The sequence below is a fragment of the Alligator sinensis genome, unplaced genomic scaffold, assembly GCF_000455745.1.
Source record: "Alligator sinensis unplaced genomic scaffold, ASM45574v1 scaffold29_2, whole genome shotgun sequence".
NCBI lineage: Eukaryota > Metazoa > Chordata > Crocodylia > Alligatoridae > Alligator > Alligator sinensis.
Genome location: NW_005842194.1, coordinates 1,935,142 through 1,954,072, shown reverse-complemented (window position 1 = coordinate 1,954,072; position 18,931 = coordinate 1,935,142). Strand labels below are relative to the sequence as shown.

The following is an 18,931-nucleotide window of genomic DNA, read 5'->3' as shown; positions in this document are numbered from 1 at the left end:
TACGTATTGCTGGTAAGTTTGGTGTAGTGGAAGGAGAGGGGGGAGGGAATGGGCGTTGGAGGGCAGATCAAGGTCCCCTCAGTAGAGGGAGTGGGGCTGGGGTAGGGCAGGGGCTCTTGCTGCTGCATGTACCCCAGGAGGGGATGGGGGGGCAGGGGGCGTGCACCCCAGATCTGCACACAGTGCAGTTGAGGCAAGCTACAGCTGCGGGCTGAGGCTGGCACCAGGGTGGTGCCAGGCATGTGGCAGCAGCACTGGGAGGGGACTAGAGGAGGCTGTAGCCACCCCAAAAATTGCTGTCTCTGCCCCATAACATCCCCTTCCAGTGCCACCGCCGCTGCCTACCACGTGCAGATCCAGGGGCGCACACCCCCAAGTGCCCTCCTGGCTGAGGGGCAGGAGCCGCCAGATGAGCTGCCAAGTGAGCTGTGCTCACTAGTGGGAGCCCCCCTGCCCTTCCCATGCCCCGTGAACAAGCTGTGGCTCCATCCCATGCCCCCCACCCCAGCTAAGCAGTGCCTGCCCCTCCCCAGCTCTCTTACCATGGGGGCCTTGATCTGCCCCCTTTCCACCACAACAGATTTACCATCTACATGCAGGTCTCCACACTGCTGGCTGCGCTCCTCACTGCCTACATGCTGTGCTGCAGCTGCGTGCACGCACAGGCCATTTATCAGCTAAATTATCAGTCACTTCAGGCTGATTTCCGATACAGACCATTTTCTTTACATCAGTGCCGATCCGATATTGGACCGATGTGCCAGTGCACCTCTAATAAGTGCATTTCAAGTACCTAATGAAAACTAGCTTAAGTTCTCCTTTGATTGGTAAAGTTTATCTTTTGGCTTCTGTGTCTACAAGGTAACTGCTAGTACTGCTTAGGCTGCATTTGTGGTTAAGATAACTTATCAAGATAATGCCTTTCCTGAGAAGACCAAGTAGTGTGATATAATACTAGAAACTACTATTTCCAAACATAAATAGCTCTCGATACAAATGTTAAGAATGATCTTCTCCTATTGACTGCAGGATTTTCTAGTTTGTATTTGTATTATTGGTATCTATCTGCCTTTCATTTCTAAAGACCTAATTATTCTATCCTGCTCCTGCAGGGGGATGGACCCGATGATCCTTCAGGGTCCCTTCCAGCCCTATGATTTATATCCTACCTTAGCCAAAAGGCTCAAAGCTAGAATAACAAACAAACTTCCCTTCCTTATAGCAGAAACAGATTTCGTGGAAGTATCCAATAGCAAGAGAACTAAAAGGTCTATTCTTTTGAGGTGTTCTTGAGAACTGGCCAGGTTCACAGATGACACCAAGTTATGTGGAAGCATGGTCATGCTTGAAGATAGGCTGCAGATACAGATAGATGCAGATAGGCAGGTTTGCAAGTTGGGCAGACCAGAACCAGATGAAGTTCAATGTTGAGAAATGTAAAGTTCTCCACCCGGGGACAAACAATCCCCTGCGCACCTACAGGCTTGGCAACACCAACCTGACCAGTACTACCAATGAAAGGTAGGTAATAACAGACCACAGTATGAACATGAGCTGGCAGTGCAACGCTGTAGCCAGCAGGACTAACAATACCCTGGCATGCATCAATCGATGCATCTCCAGCAAAACCAAAGAAGCGATCCTTCTACTCTGCTCAGAATTGGTGAGACCGCCGCTGGAGTACGGCATCCAGTTCTGGGCACTGCACTTTAATAAGGACATGGTAAAGCTTGAAAGAGTCCAGAGAAGGGGCACCTGTATGATCAGAGACTTGCATGGCAAGCCATACAACGAAAAGCTGGGGGATGTGGGACTCTTCAGCCTGAAAAAGAGAAGGCTGAGGGGGGACATGGTAGCAGGTTACATGAGGCGTACATCAAGGGCTTGGTGAACAACTCTTTACCAGGGCATCCTTGGGGAAAACTAGGAGTAATGGTCACAAACTCCTGGAAGACTGTTTCAGGCTCAACATCAGGTAAAACTTCTTCAGTTATCATGTCCAGACTGTGGAATAAGGTCCCACCACGGGTGGTGCAATCACCCACCCTGGAAATCTTCAAGAGGAGACTGGACAGTCACCTCACTGGGGTCACCTGACCCCACTTGTCTTTCCTGCCTGGTGCAGGGGGCTAGATCTGATGATCTTCCTAGGTCCTTTCTGTGCGGGCCGGGAGTGACCCGAGCCCTTTTCCGTGCTGCACGCAGGCTGTGGCCAGCAGCCCAGGCACGCCAGGTCAGAGAGGGAAGGCCGTCAAGCTGGAATTAGGCACAAACGCTTAACGGTAGTTTTAAAGATTGTTTACTTACACCGAGATGGCAGTGGTGTAGGCTGGAAAACTTGAGTCGCGGTTACAGACAGGAAAGAAGAGAGGCGGACAAGAGTTCTAAACTCGTGAACTCTAGCCCAATCCGGCTGAAGGCTCTGAACACGCGAGCCCGTCGTGTCATACGTCTAGGAATGTATCGGCGACGGGGAGAGGCTAGAGGCTGATCAGGTCTCTGTTGCCTGCTTGAAATGCGTTGGGTCCGTAAGGAGCCGCAGTGCTTAGAGATCTTCACACAGCGTGAAGTCTCCTCCTCCCGGTGTTCGTGGCGTCCTCCAACTCAGGCAGAAACCACTTAAGCCTTTTATACGGCTAGCAAGCCAATCACTAGCCGCCACGTGTGAATAATTTAGAACTGGCCAATAATGGGACTCAAATTAGCATACAAATGGCGGGAACTCTTTGCAACGAGCATTTCTGTGCTGCAACAAAGAAATGCACCCTGCAAAGAAAGCTTCAAATTGGCAGGAAATTCTCCCTTGCACCGGGGTTCTCTTTTGCAGCAGAAAACACCACTGTGCAAAGAAGCTATAATTTAGCGGGAACAATTTAGCAGTGCCGAAGCACACAAAAACAAAAATCACACCCTTTGGGTTGTGACACTTTCCAGCTCCTTACAATCTATGGATCTCTTCTGCCTCTGTACTTCCAGCTTCTACTTACAGAAATAATAAGTACAGAAATGTGGTATCTTTACAAAAAGGGATTCTATGATTCTTTTATGTTGTCATTGCCTGCAAAAGCAAGGGATTGAACTGAGACCCCTTATGTTTCCTGAAGACATTTTGAAGTTGGGTGAAGTGATAATGCAGGGATCCTGGTTTTCTCCAATTAAAAAAAAAAAAAAAAAAAAATACAATACCCCCCCCCCAATCAAATTCTCTGACAAAAAGCCCAAAGTCCATTATTAAAATTAAAAGCACCCTGCAGGGCTCCTGGTGCCCCCCACTTGCCCCCAGAACAGCCCTCCCCCATGCTTCTTGCCCCCCACCTGCAGCCCCTGCCCCCCAGCCCTGCCAAGAGAGGCCCCCAGCTGCCAGGGCTATGGAGCCAGGGAGCCAAGTCTGCAGGTCCCTGCCCCCAACAGCAGGCAGTTGCAGAAGCCAGCTTCCCCACTGCTGCTGCCTGCTCAGGCAGGGCCAGCTCCTGGCTCTCCCACAGCCCTGCTGGCTCCTGTAAGCCCCACTTACCACACAGGCTCAAGGACCAAAGAGCGAGGCTGAGCTGAGCCCCAAGCTGTAGCTGACAGAGCTGCAGACCCCGCCCTTTCCCCTTCCCCCATTTGCAAACAGCTCTTGCAGGCTGGAGTTCAACCAGCTAGCAGAGCTCTTTGCAAAAGTGGAGAATTGGCAGGTTTCTCTGCTAAAAGGAGAAATCCGTGTTCTCTCTGATAAAAAAGGGAAATGTTTTCCCCCCATTTTTCCATGTGAAAATGGAAAACCTGGATCCCTGTCTGCACACCAGGAACTGAGTTCAAAAGCACTTAGGAGTCAATGTACCTTACTTGTATAGGCACTTTTTCACATACTTTAACACTCAATTAAGCTTTAAGGAGCACCTACAAGCTTGATCTAGTCTCAAGTAGTCTTTCCCTCTTCTAATAATGATCAAGTTCACTGAGCTTTATAATACATGTTGTCTCTATATTCAGAGTGATCACCCTCCCTGACATCACTGTTCCAATGTGCATATTAACCATTATACTTTCAGTATGGCAAGTACTTCCCCTCCCCATTCTTTATGGACAAAACTTTCCTGTATCCCCAAGGGTAGCCAGTATCACAACCTTAAGTGAACAGTATTGAGACCCATTAGCAACCCCAAGCTGGCCTTCAACAGCCGAGACCAAGTAAAGGTGTAGATGGTTACCTGGCAGGGGAAATACCCTGATTGAGGTTATGTAATTAAATGGCACTATGTAGTGGAGGGTTGCACACCCTTGTCTACTTGCAGACAAGATGCCCTACAAGAGCCATAGTTAGCTTCCCACTGGCCAGCTTCTAGTGGGAGGATCGTGGCTATACACCAACCTTATGGAAATGGGACACTCCTCCCTAGCTTGCTCCTGTGGCCATCTGGCCAAGAGCAAGCCAAGCTCAGGGGCTTCTGAACACCAAGCTTTCAGGCTTGGGCCTGCACGTAGGATGCCTGCCAAAGGACTTAGAAGCATTTGAAGCCCCAGGCAGGGGTGGAGGATGTTTGCTGGAAGTAGGGCCACATTTAGTTCTTGAATGAATCACAGATTTGGAATTGATTTGGCCAATTTGACTTGGAACACAAAAAAAAGTTCTTTAACAATTAAAAAAAAAGTGTAGATAGTTATTTAAGATACTTTTCTCTTCCATCCAAGCTTGCAGCAAGGAAGATTTGCTCCTGATCTTAAGATTGAGACGCTCTATAGTCTGAGACAAGCTGACTATCATTATTGGACAGTCCTCCATTTTGCAGGATTCTAGTGAATTATCATGAAATGCTGACTTACCTTATTCTTATACCACTAGGTAAGGTAAAAATACCAGCTTTAGTACTCGCTTTTATTGTCCCATTGAGATGCTTAACTGACAATCATATAAAACTTTTTTAGAAAGGGCATTCTGTAAAGTAACTTTGTATTGTAATTAAGAATGGAAAAAAGGAGAACAAGTTTATTTTGAAACTGAATCAAAGACCAATCCTACATTGAAGCCTTATTTAAGTTACTAAAACCCATACTAGGGTGACTTAAAATGTCACTATATTCACTACTGTGACCAGATTTTCAAAAACATAAAACACAAACTCCCCCATGTATGGGATCTTAGAACCCACTGTACCTTTTGCAGCTGAAGCTAAATGCTTCTCCTTTGTATTACCCTTCCAATGCACAGGATAGAAAACGGAGTAGTTCTATTGGACAAATAATTATGCATCCACCTTCATTAAAACCAGACAGTGCTAAAGCATTGTTGTACCGAATTACACCAAACCATTTTGTTAAGAAAAAGGAAAAATTATTCCTCCCCAAGTGTTGTCCCCCCATTCAGTAGGATAATCACTGCCAAAGGAAGTGCATAAAATATGGACATGCAAAACTTACACCACTTACAAACTGGAGCTAGGTTCAGAATGCATCACAAGCTCTAGTAATTGTGTTCCCATAGGACTAAACAGGCTTCTGACCTGGTTCCCCTGCAGTGGATCACACATCTTCCCCGCTCCTTCCCAGCCCCTCTGGCTTCCTCAAAACTCAAGCTGTCTGCATACCAATTGCAGATGCCTGGCCTCACTACAGCACAGTAACTGCAGAGCAGGGAGGACTGCTGAGAAAGATGCAATGCAGGGGTTGTGTGGCTTAGAGAAGCTACATGCCCTGGGGATACAGCATGTCCCAAGAGCACATGGTGTGTCAGCCCCTGGTCTAAACCACAGAAGGTAGAAGTCTTTCTGAAGGTAGGTTCTAGTGTTGACTGCTTCCCAAGCTCACATACATATTTCAGAGAATACATCTATGGGAAACAACTTGTAAACAAGCTTCATACTTTGGTAGAGTAATATTTTTACATTACATTTTATCTTATAGATTAAAAATGGACTTGGCTATTGTTTTAAAAAAGCATGACAAAGTCTTTACCAGACAAGTATTGAACAGGAAGAAAGGGTAAAAAGTAAAGCAGTCGCAGACAGAACTAGTGTTTTCTGTATAACTGTAAAATTTCTTGTATTTGTAGCACTGTTTTTCCCAGGATAGAACAAGTGCATACACAATTCAAGATTGAAATAGCTTGTGTGTCTGCATGTCAAATCACCTTCAAAGATTCAAGTTACTTTCAAAAGGAGATGCATCTTCAAATTAAAAGCTCAGAAGAGGCCAACTTGTGTGTGTATGTTATATGAATATTAGACACAAATTACCTCATATCAATCATTACACTAGAACTAATTTGGTATAAAAATACTTTATTTTAAAAGCTATGAAAACTATAAAAAGTATTTAAAATGTTTCTATTCACAGAATGTTTACCTTTTAACATTGGTGATTTTGCTTTTCCTAACCAACTTGAGTTTTATTCAGAAGATTTACAGACAGTTTTTATTACTGTAATTTTTAAGCACCCAGCTTTACAGGAAGCTGTACTGAGATGTTTTAATCAAGATTCATTTAACCTCTATTTTTAGTGAAGCCAGCATAAAGCAACTATTTTCTGATGAAACAATTTCTTATTTCTTGAAGCGATTCTGTGGTTGACCAATTCTTCATTAGTTACCTGCAGCATGGCACCTTCCTGCCAAAGAAAAAAAAAGTGTATCTGAAGATGTTTATTACATATGTCTATCCATATTACCTACAGGGGAATGTCAGCAATTGCAAAAATTTTAAACAAATCCCTGTTAGGAAGACATCTTTGGATAGGCGAGTCCAGGTTCAAGGCACAGCCTTTTTTTGCAGGCAGTGAAACCTTCAAAAAAATGTCTTGAGCAAAAAAAGCTAGGGGGGGCAGATTTACACCACCCTTTCTTACATTGAACTCCACTGAGTTCAAAGGATTAAACAGCAAGGCAACACTCAGCAAGATTAAGGGCCATAGAATTGGTCACAAAAATTTACTAGTTGTAAATACAGAAGTAGTGGAGACCTCCTATATCCTAGCCAAGTTCTCAATTTAGGCAATTACACTGTGCATATGTAAAATACCACCTGTAGTTTCCTATGAAGAAGTTTTCGCTTCTGATTTCATGAACTGTTGTACATGAAAGAATGGGTGACATTTCCTTCTGAGATGTATTTCAGTGGCAAACCCCCCCCCAAAAACATTCTTATATGTAAACAATCTAACGTTACTTGGGATTCTTTAAAGTGAAATGCATTATCTTTAATATAGATTACTGAACTGTTAGAAGCATCAAAATGCTTAAGACTCCCAAGAAAAACAAGTTTGCAGGGTGCAAAAATAAAATGTTATGATTTAATTAACTTATGACCTACCATTTTAAACTACCAACACCAGGGATGGAACCCTTGCAAAGCTTTACTAATGGACACTTGCGAGTCTCTTTTGTTCAACTGTAGCAGTGTACAGTAGCAGCAGTCTATGCTTGTCCATGGTTCATATCAAAGCTAGATTCCAGTAGGAAAAACATATGTTAAGTAGCTGAAATTAATACAAAATTTTATTTCAAAATTTAATATGCAAGAAGAAAGAAAAAACAAACAGGATTCACAAAATTCTCTTCAGTTGGTAATGGTTAACTCAATTCATTGCTATGTTAAACTACATACGATAACCACTATACTGAAAGAGTAGACTGTCATATAGTATTAGTTTCTTGTTTTTTTGGAACATTAAGAAAGGAAAAGTAAATAAGATCTTACCTAAAGAAGTTTAACTGAAGCTTAGAACTATTTTGCTCTACACCCTCAGCCTTCGTTGGCATCCTTATAAAACTACTGTAGTTAAAGCTTGGCAGAAATACAGCGCAGCTTTTTAAGACTGGCTGAATTTAGTGACGTTTTCAAGAGTTCTCTTGTACTAGACCTGTGTCCCTGGAAGAGTACCTCGCTGGGGATATTTCCTTTCCTTGCCATTGAAGAAGCAGCATCTAAAAGATCTAAAAAGGTGTTTCTCCTTGCAGAGATATCCCTTAAGTTATCTAGATATTTTAAACCTGATAATTTACAGACAACATACTTTTTTTCTGACCAGCATTTAATTTTACATATACAACAATAGTTTGTATTATTGGTGGGACCTTATACTACCCACTCCTTGCCTTATTTTACAATATTAAAAAAAAAATCTATAATTACACAATATTTCCTTTAGAATTATTTTATTAAATCATAAATGTACAACAGCTTCTTAACTCTACACACGCACTTAAATTTTTAAAAGGAAAACGTTATGTCTTATTACACCATGATCCTGGCTAATAGCTTTTCAAAACTTTGAGAAAAATCTTAAAAAAGGTTTCACATGTCACCTGAAACTTACAAATTTAACATTATCAAAGGAATGCTTCTACACTCTTACAAAGACCACTAGAAAGAAACAACAATTAAAAAGCTAAGAAACTGTCTCAAAGGCATTTTTACAATCCTTCCTCCACAGTAAGGTAATGTTATTAAATAATCCAATCCATTCACAAAATGGCTCTCTGCATCTGCTCTGGTGTCTTCTGCCATATCACTGCATATTTATGCATGACTGAGATAAGTGTTTCCTTAACATTGTTATTTCGATAACCTGAAGCTGTTCTGTTACCTCTGGGCTCTCATCCTCTCCTATTTATACAGTGAAGCCTGTTTCAACAGAAGTAAAGAGTAAAAAAATAGGTTATGATATTATCCATCTAACCAATTTTTAAAGGAAAGATAATATGATCCTAAAAAGCTTTTACTCCTGCAACTAAGTCTCAAGAAACATTGCAAGTTTATCACTTATAAAGATACTTACCCAAGTTTGCAAAAGCTCAATAACGGCTCCTCCCTCCATATCCACCACTTCCCCCACTTCCTCCTGGACCATAATTTCCTACAATTAAGGAACACATAACACTCTCAGGCATATTCTCGTACACTGTATAATTAAAGACTGATCAATTTAATTCAAGATATTGCACGCAACTCAAATTTAAAAAATCTAACACTTCACTGTCCTTTTACTACCCCAAGTTTCTGAAGTTCTGAAGCTGAAGATTTCTTTCATCTCCACAGAATGAGCCAAACTCTCCTAATCTATGCAGTCTTGAGTATCATGCTACAGCAGTCCATCAACACACTATTTTACAGCAAAGGCATCAAACATACGGTCAACTAGGCTTCTCACAGGCTGAACAACCTACCTCTGTAGGTGGGACGTGGCCTGCAGGGCTTGTTGCTGCAGCTGCTAGAGCCACCGTCTTTGCACAACTTTGAAACCCAGGGGACTAACATCACTGCCACTGGACTCTCACCCCTACCCACTGTCAAAAGTGTTTTCAGTCACCACTGGCAAATAAAATCGGTAGCAGGCAAAAAGGGAGTAAGTAGTGATGTCATTAACCCCCTGGATTCTGCCTCTATGCTGACACAGCAACTCCAAGCAGCCACAGGGTTTTAATGCCACTGCCCCACACCCTGCTGCCAGGAGGTGGGTTATCCAACCTGAGTAAAGCTCTGCAATCTGGATCTGATCCGTGGCGGGCCAAATCAGTTTCATAACCCAACTGTCAAATGGATTGTAGCTCAGCAATTGCTAAACAGAAAGCAATGTAGGCACCTTATAGAAAACATTGCGATTCTCAAAGGGTATGCTCTGAAAAACGGGCTGGATGGGGCTCATGAACTAGATTCCTGCCAAGGGACCAGTGAACAAAGCATGCTGCCAATTTTAATCCACAGAAAGCATGGCCCCAGTATCGGAAGTCTGGGCAACACCAGACTAAATCAGAGGCATTGATCAAAGGAAAAAAACCCCAAACAAACAAGAGTGTCAGAAAAAAAAAAATTACACTAGGGTGAAGCTGGAAAGGGAGGGAGAAGGAAAAAAAAAAAAAAAAAAAGAGAGGTATTTGGAGTTTAGTGGAGATTCACATATAAGATTTGTTCATTAACAAATATCTTACAAACATGGGGGGAGGAGGGGCTAAAAGGGGAAAGAAGGAAGAGGCTTACTTAAACAACAAAACACAACTTATGTCTTCTCTGACTTGGGTCCATAACTGTTGGCCAAGATTTAAAGGGGGGTGGGAAGCATGGCTACTGTAGCTGGTCCAAATGCAACATGTTAAAGAAAAAGTTAGCAGGGCAAAAATTAATTTTTTGACTATGTCTACACAACCTTTGTGTCATCTTTAGTTAGCAAGTACTCCTCCTTCCTCTTGTCCCTGGGAAAAACAAAAGTCACAACCCCAAAAGTTTGCACCACATTTCAATCCAGGACATACAAGTACCTCCACCATATGGTCCCCCCATGTTCCTGCTACCACCAAAATTTCCACTCTTCATTGGACCGTAGTTTGAGGGCTGTTGGTTATAGTTTCCAAAATCATTGTAGTTTCCACTTCCGTAATTGCCTATATTGACAAAAAAAAAGAGAAGAGAAGATTTAGCAGAATCACATACAGTACTCACAATAAAACAAGCAAACAAACAACTGTCTAAGCTTAAACAAATAGAAGAAAATCCTCAAGCCTTTTTAAGTAGAACACTACATATCACTCAAGGTCACACCATTCTTCTATGTCAATTATAGTAAGAGCGTATTGGTTTGGTAAAATTTAAAAAAGCCAGTGTAAAAGTATTCTCGAGTTAACAGTCATGCTCAGGCCAATTCATAACCAGACTTTCAGTTAACTTTTTCATTAAAGTATAATTACCTCCTCCATAGTTGTCATAACCGCCTCCATAGCCCCCACCCTGATTGCCATATCCAGGTCCTCCTCCGCCATACCCTCCTCTTCCTCCTCCATAACCAGGACTACCTCCAAAATTGCCACCTATTATAAAACAAGCCTTTCAATAGTAACTTGACATTATAAATGTCAGCAACACACTGTAGGATCTGACAAATGGTAATATTTAAGAACCGATTCCAAAGAAAATGAAATAATCTTTCTACCAAGGAAAAGGCACAAGAAAATCTTGAGGTCTTATTATTTTAAAGCTCTGTACCCCTCCCCCTCCACAACAAGCTGTTTTCTCTGACTCCAGTGTCTGCTTATAGACTAAAAAACAAAGCTTAGCAGCACAAAGGTTAAGTTAAAAGCCACATTTTTCAGGAAATAGAATGTTTAAAAGGTAAATTCTACTGAGTGGTATTTAGCTGCAGCTAATTCCAAATTTACAGGCATTACAGCAAGTCATTACTTTTGCCACCAATTTTTCTGAAAGACCCTCTGTATGCATCATGGAAGTAATACACAACTTAATTATAGAAGAGAAAAATTCAAGCAGTGCAAAGATGATATTTTACTAGTGGTGAGGACTTTGTGCATGCAGTTCAGAGGTACAAAAATAAGATACCAAGATGATGATGAACAGATAAACTCTGTTAAACCATGCAAATTGTACAGTAAGTTATGCTTCCACCGGGGGGGGGGGGGTAGAACGACACACAAGACGGGAACGGGACACGGACAACAGGACCTATGACAATAAAAATTCGTTAACAAAAGCAAACATGAGTACACATGCATTGATTTAACATCAAGCACAGATGCTTGATAACAGGTGAAGGAGCTTGAAATAATCTAGCACCAAAAACAGGACTGAAAAAGAAAATGAGCTTTCAACAGAAATCAAGTTTCTAGGGAGTAAGAGGAAAAATACGAATATCCAGAACATATGGCAAACCGTATTAAAGAATTAATGAGATACAGAAGCTACATTCCCTGTAAAAAAGGACATCATATATTACTTAAACCAATTAGAAAAAAACATATGCAAGAGCCTCTTCAAATATGGGAAGTCACAAAAACCCACTATACTAACCTCCTGGTCCCCCACCATATCCATTGTATCCATCACCAAATCCACGACCACTTCCATATCCATCTGTTGGAAAAAAAGCATTTTAGTTCTTCTACAGGGAAACCGTAAGATTATTCTTACTGGCAAACTTAATGTCCATCTCAAAAGAATTTTGAACTAAGACCTTATATAAGAACACCTTTCAGGTTTTTGTCTCTCTCTAATCTGCCTAGACAATTCAAGATGAATCTTGCACATCTCACATTTCAAAAACTAAATATTATATAAGGTAATAAATAGTGACTATCAACCCTTTCGGGGGGAAAACAGTACCCTGAACACAGGTCATGGAAATTAGTGATTTATAATCACTATTTGTCCAAAATATATATTTCACAAAACTTAAGATGTTAGCCTCGCTCTGACTAATCTTTTCCAATAAATAAAATTACTATTGGGCTAACCTCTTATACTGCACCTGAACTTAAAAAAGAGCCTTTTCTTAAGACGTTAATGTGAAACGTTTGAAAAATACATAAAAAAATTAAACTCTGGATAATCTGAATACAAAAAACTTTAAGACAGTCTGAACATGGAACTAGTATGTTACAGGACATACAACCAATTCCTTAAAATATTATGCTTCTCTTACATTAAAATACCGGGTTGTTTCTGTACCTCAACAAGGAAGCTTAGAAGACAGAAGTTTCCTGGATACCAGCTTATTTCAACAATTTATTCTAAGTTATAGTACTTTCCATGCTTCCTTAAAAATTGACCAGTTTTAAACTGTTTGATTTAAAAAAAATGAGTCCTTTTAATTATATAAGCTAAAACTGGAAAAGCACTGACAAATGTTAAAATGACTCTGTTCAATACACTATTACTTCTTCTTAACTACTCACATTTCAGCTTCTGCCTAGCAATTCTGTAGTATGCTAAACACACCAAAAGGTTTCTTCTCTTATTTGTCTTTTTTCAAAACTCTTCATTTAAATAAAATACTAGTAATCTGAACCCCCCAAAATATGAAGAAAAAAAAGAATAAAAATACAAACATGCCTGGCTTACCAGCTCCCCCTCTGAAGTTACTTCCTGGTCCTGGACCAAAGTTACCACCACCTCCACGTGCATCACCAAAGCCAAAGTTACCTAGAATGATTTTGAATTATCTTAAGTATTCATTTCCTGAAAAGAGGACCTAAAATCATAAAACAATAAACTTCCATACCTCCTCTCCCACTCCTAGAATTCTGAACTTCTTGCATTTCTTGTCTAGATAAAGCTTTTCTTACTTCTGCATTGTGACCATTGATGGTGTGGTATTTCTGCACTGTGATCATAAAACATGAAAAATACATTCAGTACATATTACTTCTGGGGTTAAAAACAAGAAAAGTCAACAGCCAAATACAAACAGTTTTCTCATACCAATACCAACCAAACCAACCCAAATTGTAGATATTCTTCTATTACTTAGGATAGGAAGGAGGACATTTTTTTTAAAAGTAGGATTAAAAATATATATATTATACACAGTCACAAGTTCCCCTTATTAACTGAAGGCCTGAACTAACACTTTGATCCCACCAACCTTTATACACGGAAGTAAGTATGATGAAACCCAAACTTACATAAATATTTACTGCAAAAGCACCATTAGCTGTGATATAGTTATAATACAGCTATACTTACAAACTATTTTATCCACTGGATCATGGTCATCAAATGTAACAAAGCCAAAGCCTCTCTTTTTACCAGACTGCCTGTCAGTTATTATTTCAATAGTGTCAATTTTTCCATACTCCTCAAAGTAGTCTCTAAGGTGGTGTTCCTCAGTATCTTCCTTAATTCCACCAACAAAAAGTTTTTTCACAGTAACATGGGCACCAGGTTTTCCAGATTCCTAGAAAGTATTACAAGTTTTTTTAAATTAATAAGATGGAAGAGGAAATTGTGCACATGTACATTTTACAAATGTTTGGAAGTCAATTTAAAGTCTGATTAATTTTAAAAAGTGAATACCAATATTTTAGGTATCTCACCCCTCATCTGCAATATTACTGCCAGGGTTAGGGATTTTTTTTGTTTTGTTTTTATTTTTAAAATGCTTGTAATCCCTCCATTTGCTATGTGAAAGATCTAAAGAGACATGACAAATTTAGAAAAAAAAAAGAGATATTTTTACCCTAACATTTTTTTTAAAATCAATCTTAGGTTTTACTTGTAAAGATATTGATGATTAAGTTTTTCAAACGAAAGTATGCTTTTTAAATAGACTGCATTCTTTATTTTCAGACCATGGTTTTCACATTCTACATATCACCCAAGATTATTAGAATCTGACCTGTACTGACTTTAACGAAGCCATGATCCCACTCTTTATTTTCAGATTTGGCAAAACATGAAGTTCCCCAAAATATACTTCTCTGTTCAGAGAGGGAGTCAGCACTGGGGATATATCTGATTTGTAAACCCTCACTATAGGAGCATTCACTTAACTTGAAATGGCTCCTGTCAAGTAAGTCTTTAATTCATGTTAATAAAAATCAACAACTACACCTGCACATAGTACTTTAAGAAGTTTAAAGCAGTGTTAACAAGTAAAAATTTAAGAAGCAGGTCACATTTCCTCTAGACTCAACCATAGCCTTTCAACTACAAGAAATCTATGAGTTTACTATGCTTAAATTTAAAAATAAGTATACCCTAACCAAAATGTTAATACAGACTTCCACATAACCAAAAGCTGCCAAGATTCTGCTTACCTCTCTGGCCACTGCTCGCTTAGGTTCAACCACCCTTCCATCAATTGTATGAGGCCTGGCAGCCATTGCTGCATCAACTTCAGCCATGGAGGAGAACGTTACAAAACCAAATCCCCTTGATCGTTTACTGGCTGGATCTCTCATCACCTATTAAAGACGGTTAATTTTTTTTATTTTTCCACTAACAAGTTTTTGTATAACTTGTGATAGTAACAGCAGTAACATGTCTTTTCTAATTTATATTTTTCTTGATTTATATAAAAAACGTGTTATATCATTTTGCACTACAGACAACACTTTGAAACAGTCAATTTTCATAATAAAGAGCAATTACTATCAATGGCTCATTCACATACTTAAGATGTACATCACCAATTTAAGTTTTTTAAAGATCTTATTCCACTTGCTTCCATTTGCCCTCATTAAAATAAATTAAAGGAATATGTTATCAATTAAACAGAACCTCTTACACTTCAACATACATAATACACAGTTAAGAGGCAGTACTGATGCCAAGTGTCAGCTGCATGGATTAAGTAAGCACTGACCACAAAACACGTACCTGCAGGAAGGATAAAGCTGAAATATTTAACCTAACTCTCAAAAATAAGTCTACAGCTCTTGAAATTTGGTCAGGAGATGGCATACCATTTTTACAAAATCTTTAAGCCCGTATTATTCACCTGTTACTAATACATAAAACTTACCACACAGTCTGTAAGCTTTCCCCATTGTTCGTAGTAGTTTCTCAGACTTTCTTCTGTTGTTTCAAAGCTTAAGCCACCAATGAACAGTTTGCGAAACTGTTCCTTTTCCCTCTATTTTGGAGAAGATAACATTCATGTCATTCCAAGTTTTCCTTACAGTATAGTTAAACTAAACTAGTATTGTAAGACTAAATCATCTCAAACTAATTCAGAACTTTCAATGTTTCATGCTTTTTCAACTTTAGGCTGTGTTTTATTTTGTGTTTTTTAAAATACCATACTGCTTATTTGATCTTTCAAGTTTTGTTTCCTCTGGTATGAGTTCACCTTCACAATTAACGTTCTAAGATTTATCATCTTCCCTATACCTCCCAAAATTATTTTAACTAATTTTGAGTTCTTATACAAGAGGCTCCCTTAAATGTCCTTCCTACAATATTTTTTTATTTTGGAAAAACAGAATGCAAGATTAAAATAAGCAAAATGTTTATTTTGCCAGATCAAATTAAAACAAGTCTGTGCTGAATGTTCCAACACACATTTTAATTAAAAAGCAATAGATATGACATGTCTCCAAACACAACTACAAGCCATTAAGCTATTTCTTTTATCAATTCATTCAAACGTAGTATCAAGCTAGCACTTATGGATAGGGACCTACTCAAATCGCAGAATCACTGGGGGACACAGGGACTTACTAAAAAAAATGCTGGCAACCCTGCCTTGCAACCCATGGCTATTGGGAGAGGGGGGAGAACTGGGAGGCACAGTAACAAAAAGGGGCAGCCAAGCTAGCAGTCATTGGCTGAGAAGGCTGCGTTGCATGTGGACCTCCCTACCCTTCTCCACCAACCAGCAGTGAGGGGGTGGGGCCCCTTGGCCAGTCAGGGGCTTTGGGGAGCCCACTCCGCAGAGACCATGTAAATGGCAGTCAGCACCGTGAAATCACCTGTCCTGCCACCTACATTTTGGAAAGTCCCTACTTATGGAATGTACCTGAAGGGCTAATCCAGCACTAATAAAATGGTGCAAGTTCCCCCCTACCTATTCTCTCCAACCCTAAAAAAAATTAAAAAAAATAAAAAAGAACTAGTCTAAAGAGAGACTGTTGCCAATGTTGTCTATAAATGTGTTTGTAACCTGCTTTAAAATGATTATCACTTCAACTTATTTTCCAATAAAATATTCAGACTAATAAAAGCTTTTTGATGCTGCCTAGGCAGGATTTCAACTAGTGGGAGACACGGAAGGACCACTGAAAGTAATGCCGAAACAGCTTTTGATAATGACTTCAAACCAAGACTAATTTCAGATTGCAGAAATTGCACTGTTCATTTTTCTAAGTTACAGCCTTACCCTGTACTTCTTTAGAACTGTCTGCAGAGCCTGAGTTGTGTAGTACTCAGACTTTTTGAAAAAACTGAATCATGTATTGCAAACATGGGCCCCAATAAACCCCTAGAAAACTATTTAGAAAAAATGAATACTGCATCTGCCAACAGTGTAATAACAGCATCACCTACATCTTCTACTATGCTTTTTAATCAAGATTCAAACAGTTTAATAGAACATCAGCATCATTTTCTGCATTTGAAAAGTTGGAAAATTAGCCCAAGAAGCCAAGTGCATTAACCACTGGGAAAAAAAAAGCCTAAAGGCCATATTCTAACAGTCAACTAGAATACCTGCACTATTACAAAATAAGATAATTGCAAACACGTAGATTTTAATGAATTTTCCACCAACCACCCTTTCACATTACAAAACGTTAAATGGAACTGAAGAAAGGAAGAGGACAATTTAAAGCAAGTACTAATAAAACTTAGATCAAATCACTATCATTTGGCATGCCAACAGACTAATTCTATAGGTATTTTATGTTACTGTAACAACAACAAAAAAACAGAGCATTTTCAACTCTGTAACCAATACCTACTAGAAAAAGTTAGGCATTAAGTCGCTTAAAAAAGTGAAATGAATAAAATTACACTACTGGTTCTCAAGCAAGCCTGTGGATCACTGGTGGTGCAGGACACTTGGTAAGGTTTGCTTGTAGGCTACAACTTCCTTACAAGACAACTACAAATAAATTTACTTTCCCCAATATAAGCAATTGCCATATGGGAATAATACAACTAGGAAAGGAGGGTTGGAGCATGTAGCCCCACATGGCCTAAGGCAGTGTCCCCCAACCTTTTTGCCCCACAGCACATTTACCTAAATAAAAAAGCACAGCAGCACACTGGATGGGGACAGGGGAAGCGCTGTACAGCCAGCCGGATGGCATTTTGGGCTGGAGCCATGCTCCCCCTGTGTCCACAGCATCAGTGGGCAGGGGGTGTGGCTTGGGAAATGTTGATCTAAGGGAGTGATTTTCAACCACAGTACCTAGCCTTGTGGCATGCCTTGACATCCTTTCAAGGGTACCATACAATGTTAGCACTGTTAGGTTTCCAAACATGAGTCACAAGATACACCCAAAGATTTCAAATAGAAATCCAGTTCTGGTGTCTCCAAATTCTTTACAACAAATAAAATTGCTCTATTTTTCAGTAACCAAAAAAGCAGTGAATATTACTACTGTTAAAAATAGAGCTGACATTTTTTGAGGAGTTCCATGAGTCTGTCCAAGAGCGCTTTTGGTTTACCTTGGGGTATCTTGAATCTAAAAAGGTTGAGAACCACTAGTCTAAGAAATGTGAGGAGCAAGAGTTTTGGTGATGTCTTTTACTGGACCAACTATATAATGGGGGGAGGGAGGAGAGAGAAGGGGAATGTAAAACAAGCTTTCAGGCAGCCATTGGGATTACCAAGGGAAGACTGCTATAATTAATCTCCATATTAAATTATGGTTCACATTACTGTTTAATATATCATTGCATGCATGCGTGCGTATACACGTGCATTTAAGTAAAGTCTCAGGCAAGCAGTCTGCCTCGTGTGGGATGTGAACTCTGATGACAACATACGATTAGAGGGAGATAGGTAGGCAAGTCATTCTGAAGTCAAGCAGAAACGCAGGGTAGACTAACCAAATCAGAAATGCACATGCTCACATCACTTCATGAGGTAAGCTCAGGCTCATGAAAGTTTGTGCATCTCTAATTTAGTTAGCCTACAAATGATCTTTGCTACTCAGCCTTATGCTTAAGTGTGCTACTTCTTGTTCCTCTGAGGATTTACCTTTACTGGACAGCCACCAAATATGTTGCATGCATTGGGATGTTTAACACATTAATTACAATGTTTTTGCCCTAGCAAAGACAGAGCCTTAGGACTAAGACTATTTCCCCCGAGTTTTAGGGAGTGTGAATGTTAGCTTACAGGTCAGAATTAAACCAACCCACTATACTGAAAACTGCAGTTTTACGCTTGGCAAAGCAAAATGGCTGCACCTCACTTTTACCTGCTTGCTAGTGAAATCTGGATGGGGGGGGGGGAGGAAACTGTTTCAAAATGCCAACAGAAAAGCCGGTTGAGCATCTGGATCCTGTGCAAGGGAAGAGCTTATCAAGTTACGGGGAGCCTCCTTGTTCTGCCCTACTACACTAAGATAAAACAAATTCGTCTCAACTGCTGCAAGAGCAAAGCCACCAAAAAATGGCGGCTAGAAATTTGAGGGGCGGGGGAGAAGATTCCGCATCCCGGCGCTGAACGCCCGCCAAAAGGGCGCGCGGGCGGGAGCTGCGGCGCACTGAGGCCGCT

The 18,931-nt window shown here is 40.2% G+C and overlaps 1 protein-coding gene across 1 annotated transcript; it reads right to left on the bottom strand.

The window, feature by feature from the left end:
- Window positions 1-8,115: 8,115 nt before the first annotated feature.
- HNRNPA2B1 (heterogeneous nuclear ribonucleoprotein A2/B1) lies at window positions 8,116-15,583 on the bottom strand. Its single transcript, XM_006026493.1, has 11 exons — window positions 15,503-15,583; window positions 15,227-15,337; window positions 14,520-14,666; window positions 13,447-13,657; window positions 12,983-13,084; window positions 12,823-12,903; window positions 11,773-11,835; window positions 10,659-10,778; window positions 10,233-10,355; window positions 8,756-8,833; window positions 8,116-8,601 (listed from the first exon to the last, which is right to left on the bottom strand). Exons 1-10 carry the CDS (start codon window positions 15,581-15,583, stop codon window positions 8,772-8,774), a joined length of 1,101 nt encoding a protein of 366 aa, XP_006026555.1. The 3' UTR covers window positions 8,116-8,601; window positions 8,756-8,771.
- Window positions 15,584-18,931: the final 3,348 nt, after the last annotated feature.